Source organism: Symsagittifera roscoffensis, chromosome 8 (genome assembly GCF_963678635.1).
Source record: "Symsagittifera roscoffensis chromosome 8, txSymRosc1.1, whole genome shotgun sequence".
NCBI classification, from domain to species: domain Eukaryota; kingdom Metazoa; phylum Xenacoelomorpha; order Acoela; family Convolutidae; genus Symsagittifera; species Symsagittifera roscoffensis.
Window position 1 is genome coordinate 3,309,797 of NC_087069.1, and position 12,847 is coordinate 3,322,643.

The 12,847-nt window shown below is 36.6% G+C and overlaps 1 protein-coding gene across 1 annotated transcript in view; it reads left to right on the forward strand.

The window, feature by feature from the left end:
- LOC134853234 (axin-2-like) overlaps positions 1-12,309 on the forward strand; it is a 34,033-nt gene extending 21,724 nt beyond the window's left edge. The window contains exon 2 of the mRNA XM_063869202.1: positions 12,072-12,309. Coding sequence (XP_063725272.1) covers positions 12,072-12,309 — 238 coding nt within the window. The remainder of the gene's footprint in view (positions 1-12,071) is intronic.
- The last annotated feature ends 538 nt before the right edge of the window (positions 12,310-12,847 follow it).

A 12,847-nucleotide genomic window follows, 5' to 3' on the forward strand; every position in this document is an offset into this window, starting at 1 on the left:
CATCGTGATTTCTGCTTGTTCTAGTTTGTCTACTAGTTTTCGAAAATCTAAATCGGGTTCTCGAATTGAAGAAGGATGGGATGCTCTCTTTTTTATTGCTATTTTCCTTAATTGTGGTGTTAAGGTCATCATTAAGATTTCTGTCATCTTTGTGTTTTTATAGTCATGTGTATTTAGTGAATATGCTTTTCGAACTAGTGTTTCGATTCGTACTGCTATTTGCTTGATGGTTTCGTTTGGTAATCTGCGAATTTCATTACATAAAACTCTTTGTTGTTGTTTGTTTCTTTCAGAGTCAAACATTTTTGAAAATTCTTGTGTAAATCTTTTCCAGTTTGATTTTATTTCTAGAGGTAGTACTGAAAACCATTTTTGGGCTGCGCCATCTAAGGTTGTTTGTATTAACGCTGTGCGTCGATGTATCCAATTTTGATGTAGTGGCGTATTAATTGGTTCAGGTCCTATATTTAAAATCAAATTTGCTGTTACTGCATTTAAATAATCTTCTACAGAGTATTCAGGGTCTGTTCCTGTGAAAACCATTAAAGGTTTGTTTGATGTTATTGATGATCCACCCATTAGGTATGGATTCATTGTCATTTGTAATGATTCTGCTGCATTTGGGATTTGAGAAAAATTTGAAAGTTGGTTTCTTGTTATTTCATGTTGTTGAAGATAATATGGGAGTGGTATTTCATTTTGCATTTGTGATGGTTGATACGAGTGTGCAGTCATTGGATTTTGTTGTTGAATTGGTTGAAAAGATTGTGTATTAATTGGATTTTGTTGTTGAATTGGTTGTTGATGTTGTGCATCTATCGGTTGTGGAGAAAAATTCCTATGATTTGTACGTGTTTTCTGTATTCCTTGTCTACGATATTCTTGAGTATTTTGTGCAAATATATCTGGTTGTAAGAAATCATCATCTGAGGATAAATAATCCATTTGATAAGATGTTTGTTTTTTATTTTTATTTTGTTGAAAAAATGGGTAATTTTCACTGCGATCCTGTGGAGGATTTGGTTGAAAATTTTTGGAATTATATTGGGCCGTTGGGTTATCCCAGTTTCGAGGTTTTGTATATTGATTAAAATTCCTTTGTGGTTGATAATTTGTTTTTGATGGATGTGTATAATTATAATTATGGTCTGCAAAGTTGTTTCTAGTGAATGTTTTGCGTGTTTTTGATGGTATTGTCATGGGTCTGTATGTTTGGTAATCCATATGTGAATATTTTGGAGCAACCGAAGGTTTAACGGTTGATTGTAAGGTTACCTGTGTTTGTGAAGGGTTTGTATTTCTTGGTGTTGTTAAATTTGGGCGTATTGGTGAAATACTTTGTTGTGTAGTTGTTGTGTGTACAATTTCTTCATTTATGAAGTGTGATGGTGTCTGGATATCTTGTTGAGTAAGATTCCTAGTTCCATTGAGGTTTTCGTTGTGTATGACTGTCGAGTTTAAACTATTATTTTGTGTATCGGGTAAAAATGTATTATAGTTTAATGGTGTTGCATCAATTGTTAATGGTATTACTCTTACATAATCTCTTATGTAAGATATTGTACCTATTGCTTGACTTGAGATTGATTGTGGAAAGCTTATAAATGCGGGATGAGACCATTCGGGGTCCCAAACATAATCTGATTGTTCTGTGATAGCGGTATCATCGTTCGAATTTTGGGGTCGAAAATTTTTTCTTGTTTGTGCAATTAAATCAATATTGTGTGTGAAATAATCTATTATGAACCATGCCAAAATTTTTTGTAAATCGTGTTTGGTATGTTGTGAAACGTCGTTTTTCGTGAAATTTTCTTTAATGATGTTTAAATAACTAGAGAGTAGTGTAATTTCGTGTCGTACTTTCAAATGTTTGGATGTTTCTGTCGGTGAGACATTTGTTAGTGGGAGTTCATTTTCTAATATCGAAATATAACTATATATTATTGCGAAAACTTCATTGGTGAATATGGAGTTTGCTCTTTGTGAGTTATGGTATTGGATGCTTTTTATATATTCTGAAAAAACTTTTGAAAATTCTAAATCAAGATCGTCTGTTTGTATAGTATATGTTCTATTATTATGGTTTGGGGAAGTGAACTCTATGGAGTAGATTCCATACTGTTGTGTTATGTTGCATATATCTTTTAAGTAGTGGTCTATGATTTGTCTTTTGATTTTTACATCTGGGAACTCTGTTTTACATGGACTGATTCCGGGTTCAAATAAGTTTACGAGTAAATTTTGACAAAATATGTGTTGTCCTCTATCAGTATCTGCATCTACTATAAAAGGAAAGATTTCATCGTCATCTGGAGTTTCGTCACCTGGGGTGTGTGTTGAACTCATTTTTCCGTTCGATGACTGTTAATATGTAATTATTAATGTGTCGAATTGGTTGATTCCAATTGTATAAATGTACTGGTTTGTGTTTATACTGTTTTTTTATTCTTCTTTTTCCTCTTTGTGATGAATTTGAAGTTGTTTCTGAGTCAGAAAAATATAATTGATCGTGTTGTGGGTAATTTTTATCTATTGATTCTTTTAATTTGTAGAGTTCGTCTAAACTGTTGGTTTCTGATTCTGAAAATGCGTTTCGATTTTTTGAAAATCTTTTTCGTGTTATTTGTCTTTGTTTAGTTATTATTTTTCTCTTTAGTGTTTGTCGTTTTGTGCGAATGTATCCAACTGTTTGTGTATGAGGTGTGATTACAAGGTCGTATTTTTTGTTATCTATTTCACAATTGTGTAAAATGATTGTTTGTTTATTTCCTAGGTTTTTAAATGACATAAGGTTTAGAATGACGGATGCAAAGGTTGTTAAATGATTTCTATTTTCCTAAACTGTTAGTTCTTACGATTTTTTGGTTAGCTTAACCTGGGTCTTTTTGTTCAGGGTTGGAGAGAAAAGTATATCGATTCCGAAGAATGATTTTTACTTTCTCGTGACTAGTATAAGCTAAGGTGTTAACTTACTTAATCTTACTTAGGGGTAGTGATTGTGTTCAAGGGTTGGAGAATAGTAAATCGATCCACAAGGTTCAGGTATAATTAGAACGCGAGTAGTTCGTTAGATACTATTTTAAACTTACTAAGTCTAAGATTTATCCTGGGTCTGGTAAGAGGGGGGATCAAGTGAAGGATGAATAACCGAAGTTCTTCACTGTTTATCCTAATTTGAATGATTAGTTTTGTTTAAAAATTTCTATTAGTCTTGGGTCTTTAGAAAGGGTTGGGTAGTGAATCGACGTTTGAGGTCGTTAGACACTAATTAAGTGGGTGGGGGAGAACAAAATTGTTCTGTTTGATCCAAGGATATGCCTTGATGATCAAATTTGAGATTTTAATTAGGTAGAAAATGATTTAAGATCCAAGGATAAGCCTTGATGATCTGATTTTAAATTAAGTGACTTTAAGTTTTAATAAAGTTTTAAATTTGTGTAAAGGAAAGATTTAGTATTTTGATGATATTAGTGAGTTGATGATTGCTGTTATATTTTAGGTGATGAAGCTGGAACAACAAGATGATTTATGATTACTAACCATTTATTGTCATGCTACTAATTTTTATTTTTATTTTCCAATAAATATTTTTCAAACATGTTTTGTATAATACTGCAGAGTTTTAGAAAAACGATCTTAGATCTTTTTATCAATCGTTATTGTATAATATTAATTTTGTTTAGCGCCTGAAATGATTTTGAAGATTAACTTCAAGGTTTTATGTTTGCAAATGGAAATCTAAATTCATTGCAAGTAGTATTCGAAATATAAAAGTTTGTTCTGGCTTTTGCCGAACTATCATATAACTATACGGCAAGTTTCTACTTTGTCGTATGTCGTCTTTGGTTCGAGGTCTTCTTCCAATTCCGGGTAGTTCTATTATGGTTCGGAATATTGGCTCTGATCTATTGAGTCGGAGAGACATTTCAATTAAATTATTGTCGTATAACATTTTTTAAATGTTTTTGTCTAATTTCTAATCTAATTTTGGTTAATTCTAATCTAGTAAGGTCTTGTTCGAGACTTATGGTCGCACCAGATGAGTTATGACTGGAGTGTATAACTCATAGAGTAATTTCGGATAGGGTACACCGTCTGCTCGTCACGCTATCTTATTTTCGGCCGGATAGATTCGTGCAACTTCTTAGTCTAATACCGATCCTAATCTTACTCTTATACTATCTAGTCTCAGGTTGTTTAACTAGTCTCTGCTAGGCTCAATAGATCTAGGGTATACTGGTTTATTGCGGCTGCTGAAGTGCTCGGGAGAGTCCAACTAATTTCTAAGTTAAATTCAAATCTCTCTGGTGCTGAAATTACAAGTAACTTCAGCACTTACAAATAAGTGGGTTGTTAGTTAGATGGATCATGATTGGTTAATATTAAATACTTTACATTGGTAAAACATTTAATTTATCCAATCATAAAATATAGTTTAGATCAGGTTCCACTTAGCTGTTGTTTCACTTGGTTCAAGAGTTTTTCGATTATTTTCGTTACTTTTACCACGTCAGGTAGTCCGATAATCCTCAGGTTTTCTCTACTATTATACGACTCCAGAAACTGATTTTCCGAATGATTTTTTCAGTTGTTTGTCTTTCGCGGTGGTCTGTATAAGATTTCCTTTCTTTCTTGAGCTCAGTCCTCCTTCCTGATACTGCTGCATCAACGATTTTCTGGATGGTCACTTTCAGAGTTGATTTTATTTCTTCGATAAATGGAGGATTCATGGCTCTAAGAGATGTATCAACCGCTTTCTGAATCATTTCTGAGAAGTCATCCCCTTCCAAAATACTTACATCAGTTGGTGTTGTTAATCCTTCTTGCATTTCTGACACTTCACCTTCATATCTTGTTATATCTTCACTTTCGTTGGACATATTCGTGGCTAATTTGATTGCGCTCGATCGATTCGATTGAGCTGATTACTTATAGAACCTAAAAAGGCACTGACAGTGACCTCCCCAAATTCGAGCATGGAAGCCAGCAAAGATGATGATTATAAAAAGAAACCTTAGACCTTTAGAGAAAAGCATCTGAGGTTAGAAGTTTTAGATTGCAGTAGATCCACAACGACAGAAGCCAGTACACTCGGGGAATTCCAAATGTCCCGCGCGATCTACTGCGAAATCGAGTTTTTCCGCAATTTTTTGGTCTCCTTTAAGCTCATAATACCGCTCAACCCAAATTCATTTAGATGAACGTTGTTATTCTTCAGGTTTCGTTTCTGTGAGTATATGAAATACGATAATCCTCTGAATATACAAACCGTATTTTTTTTACTTTTAGTATATCGTCTACTTTTCTGCTGTGCTGAAGTGGTTACTTCGCAAAGGAATACCAAGAATATACACTTCCTTCGCACGTTTAAATAAATGATTCGTTATTTCCGAAGTTGATTTGCAAATTCTTGGGGACGTTGTGGATGGCTTATCGCTGTCAAAAAGATCGTTTCACCAATGAGTAGTGCTATTACTTCGTATCGATCAGTGGGTAGAACAAAATTGTAAGCTCGGTGAATAATCCCTCCGGGAAGCGAAAGAACGTTGGAGTAACGGAAAAATAACTGCTTGGCCTGCGAATCTGCAATCAGCCGATTTTTTTTGGGAAACCGTTTGAATATGTAGAACCTCATTCATTCTAGTATCTTGTCCAAATCTAACCAGTGAAAGCCCCCACGCGAGTTATATCATAACCATATCTACTTCATCACAACAATTAGGCAAAAACACAATTCTCAAATTTTGTTCGAATTCGGGCCTTATCTCGAAAAAGTTTGGTTTCAACGAGAAAAGATTGAAAAACTAAGACTCATATCGAACTCAGTCACTTGATCCAAGTTTTCACATACGACAGTTTTAGTTTTCAAACGCATAGAAATTTTGAGTTCCTGCATTCTTTTGTCTTTTCGGCTGATGTCTTCATTTTTTGCAGAGAGTCATTATTCCATCTGCTCTCCTCTCAATACATCAGCACTGCTTCTCCTTCATCATTTTCGTTCGAAACGTCGTCTAGCTTTGCTAACGAGTTGTAAGCAGTCGCGGAATTTACCTGCTCAGTGACACTTTATTTTTTTTGTTAGCCTCCGGTCCTGCTCAGTGCAGGACCAACCGCGAGGAGAGAGATGTCCTCCATTTCGCCTAATAGAACCTAAAAAGGCACTGACAGTGACCTCCCCAAATTCGAGCATGGAAGCCAGCAAAGATGATGATTATAAAAAGAAACCTTAGACCTTTAGAGAAAAGCATCTGAGGTTAGAAGTTTTAGATTGCAGTAGATCCACAACGACAGAAGCCAGTACACTCGGGGAATTCCAAATGTCCCGCGCGATCTACTGCGAAATCGAGTTTTTCCGCAATTTTTTGGTCTCCTTTAAGCTCATAATACCGCTCAACCCAAATTCATTTAGACGAACGTTGTTATTCTTCAGGTTTCGTTTCTGTGAGTATATGAAATACGATAATCCTCTGAATATACAAACCGTATTTTTTTTACTTTTAGTATATCGTCTACTTTTCTGCTGTGCTGAAGTGGTTACTTCGCAAAGGAATACCAAGAATATACACTTCCTTCGCACGTTTAAATAAATGATTCGTTATTTCCGAAGTTGATTTGCAAATTCTTGGGGACGTTGTGGATGGCTTATCGCTGTCAAAAAGATCGTTTCACCAATGAGTAGTGCTATTACTTCGTATCGATCAGTGGGTAGAACAAAATTGTAAGCTCGGTGAATAATCCCTCCGGGAAGCGAAAGAACGTTGGAGTAACGGAAAAATAACTGCTTGGCCTGCGAATCTGCAATCAGCCGATTTTTTTTGGGAAACCGTTTGAATATGTAGAACCTCATTCATTCTAGTATCTTGTCCAAATCTAACCAGTGAAAGCCCCCACGCGAGTTATATCATAACCATATCTACTTCATCACAACAATTAGGCAAAAACACAATTCTCAAATTTTGTTCGAATTCGGGCCTTATCTCGAAAAAGTTTGGTTTCAACGAGAAAAGATTGAAAAACTAAGACCCATATCGAACTCAGTCACTTGATCCAAGTTTTCACATACGACAGTTTTAGTTTTCAAACGCATAGAAATTTTGAGTTCCTGCATTCTTTTGTCTTTTCGGCTGATGTCTTCATTTTTTGCAGAGAGTCATTATTCCATCTGCTCTCCTCTCAATACATCAGCACTGCTTCTCCTTCATCATTTTCGTTCGAAACGTCGTCTAGCTTTGCTAACGAGTTGTAAGCAGTCGCGGAATTTACCTGCTCAGTGACACTTTATTTTTTTTGTTAGCCTCCGGTCCTGCTCAGTGCAGGACCAACCGCGAGGAGAGAGATGTCCTCCATTTCGCCGCAGCTGGTTCCACCTTGAGGAGACGGATGACTCTTCAACCCTTCCAACCGTGACCAAAGTGGAATTCGAATGCATGACCCTCGTGTTGAGAAACTTGTGCCTAACCCACTCGGCCACGACTGCTCAGAGACGCTTTGTCGACAGGGTCTCTGCAACTTTCGCTGCCTGGTTTCAGCAGATCCTGTTGCTAGCACAGGCTTACATTTCCCTTTGGGTCGGCTTAATGGAGTCTGTTACTCTCCTCATCAGTCAAACATGACGGCCCCGGGACGCTCTTAGCGTCCGTTATGACTGCCATCCTCTGAGTTTGCAAGACTCTTGGTCCTAGTTCCAACTGGAGTAACTTAAAGCTCCCGCGGGGTATAAGTTACTGATACATTTTCTGTCCAACGTTTCTATGGTTTCCGGAAATCATGACGTCACCAAAACCAATTCTCGAAATATTAATTTATGTTCTTTCAAAACGTCTTTTTTGCTTCATCAATTTCGTTATTCTCTTTACTCTGCTTTCTCGGAAGGTTATAGTTACAATTACAACAGAGTTTGTAAATCGCATTGTATCGATTTTAACCAGATCGCCTCAGCTCACTGCATGCTTTTATTGCTTTTGTACCTTGACTACTCTTTGTACACAAAAAAGTTGACATCCAGAAACGCTCTAACTAGCGAGGCATTTCATTACTGAACATCGCTTTCAAGATTCTAAAAGCAATCATCAAATCAAGACTCGAATCTGCATACGAGCCATATGCTAGAAAAAACCAAGCAGGCTTCAAACGAAAACGTGGATGCAGAGACCAAATATTTGCCATACGTTAAGTTCTTGAACAACGCTACAAATACAACCGCAACAGTGTTCTCACTTTCATCGACTTTAAAGCAGCTTTCGATAGTGTAGATCGTCAGACAATCTGGAACATATGCTCTGCTCTTCGTATGCCAGATGCGCTCACCCAAATACTTAAAGCGATGTACACTGATACATATAGTCAAGTTAGGGTTTATAACTCCCTCGGCAGAAAGTTTGCGATCCTGAGTGGCGTCAGACAAGGATCAATTCTGGCCCCTTTCCTCTTCAATCTGGCCATAGACTGGATCTTGAGATCAGCCCTGGAAGGAGGAAGGCTAGGATTAGCTCTGGACGAAATGACCTTGACTTTGCCTATTGGACGATAACTTTGAAGATGCCCAAACTCTCTTAGACAAAGTTGTCAAGTTTGCCGCCAAAGCTGGAATGGAAATAAATGTACGCAAAACCAAGTTTTGCTCCAACATAATAAAAAAAACCTCTGGAATGCTACGGCCAAGAACTAGAACAAGTAGACGAATTCACCTACCTCGGCAGCAAAATCGGAATCGACGGTAACATAACCCAGGAAGTCCGCGCAAGAATTGGTAAAGCCCCTGGAAATGCGTGGAACCTCAAAAAACTCTGTGGATTAAAAACTATCCCAACATCATTAAAACGAAAAATCTACGCCTCGTGTGTTCAAAATGTGCTTCTCTACGGTAGTGAGTCATGGCCTATAAAAAAGTCTGACCTATGCCTCCTTGACGTCTTTGAAATTCGATGCGCAAAAAAGCTTGTACCAAATGCATACAAATAGTCTAGATCAAACATACGCGCGACAGAGCCCTCCTCGGCAATTCCATCAGCCAAAACATTCAAAGAAGACGGCTGAAATGGCTTGGTCATGTACTGAGAATGCCCCAAGATGAAATTCCAAACGCAGCCCTAGAGTTTGAGAAAGTTGAAAAATGGAAACGTCCACGAGGTGGCAGTAAGTTTACTTGGAGACAACTCGTGTAGAAAGATGTCAAGCCCTTCGCAAAACCCCTAAAAATCTCTCAGAAGAAATTGGAAGAATCCTCGTTCGATCGGACAAAAGAAATCTGTCAACCAACTGTAATGGAAAGCCTTGGTTCGAGATGCTCATGTGGCGCAATGGGCAGTAGCTGCCTGGAAAGCCCTATGATGATAATGATGACCTCTCTGTTTGCTGGATTGACAGATTTTCTGGTTTTTTAATATGAATTTTTGAGTAAAAAGTATTCAAAATTTCACCTGTATCTTGGTGGTCAAAATCCCTCCTAATCATATGGTAATAATATTAACAATAATAATATAGAATCTGCACTATCAACTCTTAATCGTCAATGTCTATACAAGAGTTTTCAGTAATGAAGACTCTTTTATAGTTTTTGACGATTCAGAGTTGATGGAAATAGTGCAGATTCTATACTATTATGATTATTATTATTATTATTTTCATTATTATTATTATTTTGAATTTACAGACTGGATAATCGAGGCTGAAGCGATTTCTCCAATTTTAGTTGAGTTGAAAGTGTCCATGTGCTTGAAACTATCTCTGAATAGCCAGTGGCTTTCGATACATACATGTTTTCAAGAATATTAGTTATCCTACTTTCTTCAATTGAAAATCCAGTGATAATAGGAACTGGGATTGAATCATTAAAAATTGGATCAGTGCTGCTGATAAATACACTTTGGAAGAAGTCTGCAAATATTTCGGCCTTTTTTTATGTCATCAAGAGCAATACTATTATTCAAGGAAACAGTGGGATGTAGTTCTATTCTGTTTAAAGCCCTATAATGTTTCTGTATTTTGTTAGCTGATCTGCTTTCTGAAAGAACGGTCAAGTAGTCCGCATAATCGGCAACCCTTTCTTCAATTTCCATTTTTAATTTGATGGAGTTTGGGCTATTTTCTATAAACTTATCAACTGAGGTTTTGAGGCGCTTCATCGTATTTGAGGTATTTGGCAAGATACAAGAGTTCAGTGTGCTACGATGCCATTTTCGTTAAGGTACAAATCTCGAAAATGCTTTATTGATCCACTAATCCCTTTCATACGACAGATTGTTTACGTTTGATCAGCAGAAGCCTACGAATGGGTTGTTTTGCTGATATTGTGATAATCCGGCGAAATCTGCTGTACAGAAGCTGAACATTGCATTGGGCAAAACGCGGTAGTATATAATGTCACCCTGGCTTTCAAAAATGAATTTGATAGGTTTTTGATCGGGTTTAGGTGATAATGTTCTCGTCCATGCACTGGTAGCTATCACATCTATACCATTGATGTAGACAACCTAGGGTGTCTGAATTTTTTGTTGTAGAGTTTCGTCAACATAAAAAAGTTCTGATCAATCCAATGCTTCTCGAGTTACCCAGTTCACTGTGCTGAGGTTGAAGTAGCCATAACAAATATCCACATGTTTCTTTTTTGCTCCATGAAACATGTGGAGTGGGTTCGTCCAGACTGAATCTATAAGGGCTATCTTTTGGAGGATTGTAGACAGACATAAAAAGAAAGACTCGCTTATGCATAGTTATGATAGAGCCAGCAACACCAGGCATGTCGGTTTTGATATTTCTGCTGATTACATTCCGCTTGACCACAACCAGTGATCTACCATGGGCTGTTTGCAGAGGGCAATTAGGCAAACGGTCAGAAGAAAAGGGTTGATAATCAGACAGATGAATCTCTCAATCCAAGATGTCGGGAACGAGCCACGTTTCAGTAATACATAATTTGTCGAAATGATTTCGGGCACAAAAGCAACTAAACCTTTTTGCATTTCAAGTTAAGCCTTGATGTTAAAACAAAAAATTGATAATTTTAAGTGCTCCTCGGTTGCTACTTTTTCTTAGGATATTCATTGATAATTCTCCCATAGGCCTTTTTCCGACCTTTTTTATAGGTAGCAGTTCATAACTCTAATCTCATTATTTGGTATGTTTTCTTCATTGATCAGTTTGAATCGTGTTCTTAAGACCTCTCTTTCTAATTTCACTTCTGATGATAAACCATGGTTGATGATTATGTTAACATTCGTGTGCTTGACTCACGAAGAGATATTAGAACAATCTTTTTCTGGTAGCTGTTCGCAAAGGTAACAGAAGTGGCAGACCTCCTTTTTTTGTCTGGATTTATGATTTTGTCTGGATTTATCTGGATTCCACAATGAATAGGTTTTTCTGGTTTAAAAGTGATTTGTTGCTGTTTGATTTTTAAGTTTCGATATACTTTTAAGTTTAGTTCATGTTATTTTCTACAAAGAAGGCAACTCCAATTTCAAACAGCAAGAATGTAAAGGTCTTGAAAAACGTAATCGACTTCTTATTTCGAAAGTGGGTGTTTTGTTATCAGATTTAGTTTTCTAACATTGGGACATGCCTGGATTTTTGGGATAATTTATTATCAAAAAAGTGTTAATTATCAATTGGTTTTGAAAGAGCTTTAAAGGCAATTATTTGTTTTCTTTAAAATTCGAAAGATGAAGTGTTTTCAAAAAGCAAGTCAGTTTTTTAGTTCCTTGCGTTCATTAACTCTTTTCTAACTATCTGTTGGCTATGTTTTCTTTAGAGAAAATCGTTTTCAAGGGTTTTCTGATAATAGAAAATCGTTTTCAAGGGTTTTCAAATATATGAATTTGCCCTGAAAACAGCAAAAAATTTTGAACATGATCCTCAATTGGAGTAAAAGAAGTCAGCAGTTTTTTCAAAACTGAAGCAAAATTGAATGAATGAGGGAATATGTGCAAAAGTGTTGGTTAAGGTTTATGAGATAAACTTTGAATTTTTCTGTTTTTTCTTAAAACTATTTAGCCATCAGAAAAAAATATGCATACAACCCCAAGTGAACTTTTTTCTCGACCCCTGATGACTAGTGGATGTTTTGTTTTTAGGTGTCAGTGTGGGAATGCAGTGGGTGGGTTAAACTCTAGCAGAAACAGTAGTGCAGGACTGGGAGTGAATGAGCGGAGGAGTGACAAAGTGGGGGTGGCATCACATCTCTACACTAATTTTGTGCCCACTGGCTCTGCCAATGACTCGGAGATCCAGTCCCTGTCCTCGGACACACACACTGACGACTCAGCCTCCCTCGCAGACTACTCAACCACACACTCCATGTCAGTACACTAAAATCGCATTACACATTTTATTATGAAAAAATTGAAGAAAACCATCACGACCTTTATAAAAGTCTGAACTACGTTCATCGACTCAGAAATCATTATGAAGTTTAATTCATTACAATCAGCACGGGTATTGCAATCGGGTACTAGAAATTTTTACGCAAATATTTTTTTTTCACGGAATGGTTGAAATTAGAAGCGATAATTTAGTTTGAGTTCATAATGAATTAGGAGTCGATGAACTTGATTCTGACTTATATAGGTCGTGATGTTTTTTTTTATTTTTTTTTCTAGGAAGTCTGGAAGTTTGTTCAGGCTCAAATTTACTTTTTCAAGGTTTGAACTTTTTTAAAGTTTAGTGCATTTCCTTTGTGAAAAGAAAGGCAAAGTCCACTATGGAAAAGTGAAGTGTAAAGGTCACGAAAAACGTGATCGATTCCCTGTTTCGAAAATGGAGTTTCTGAACTTCCTGCGGAAGAATGAAATTACCAGAAAAAAGTTAGTTTTGTCAAAAAAGTGGCGATCATAAATTTTTGTTCAGTTTC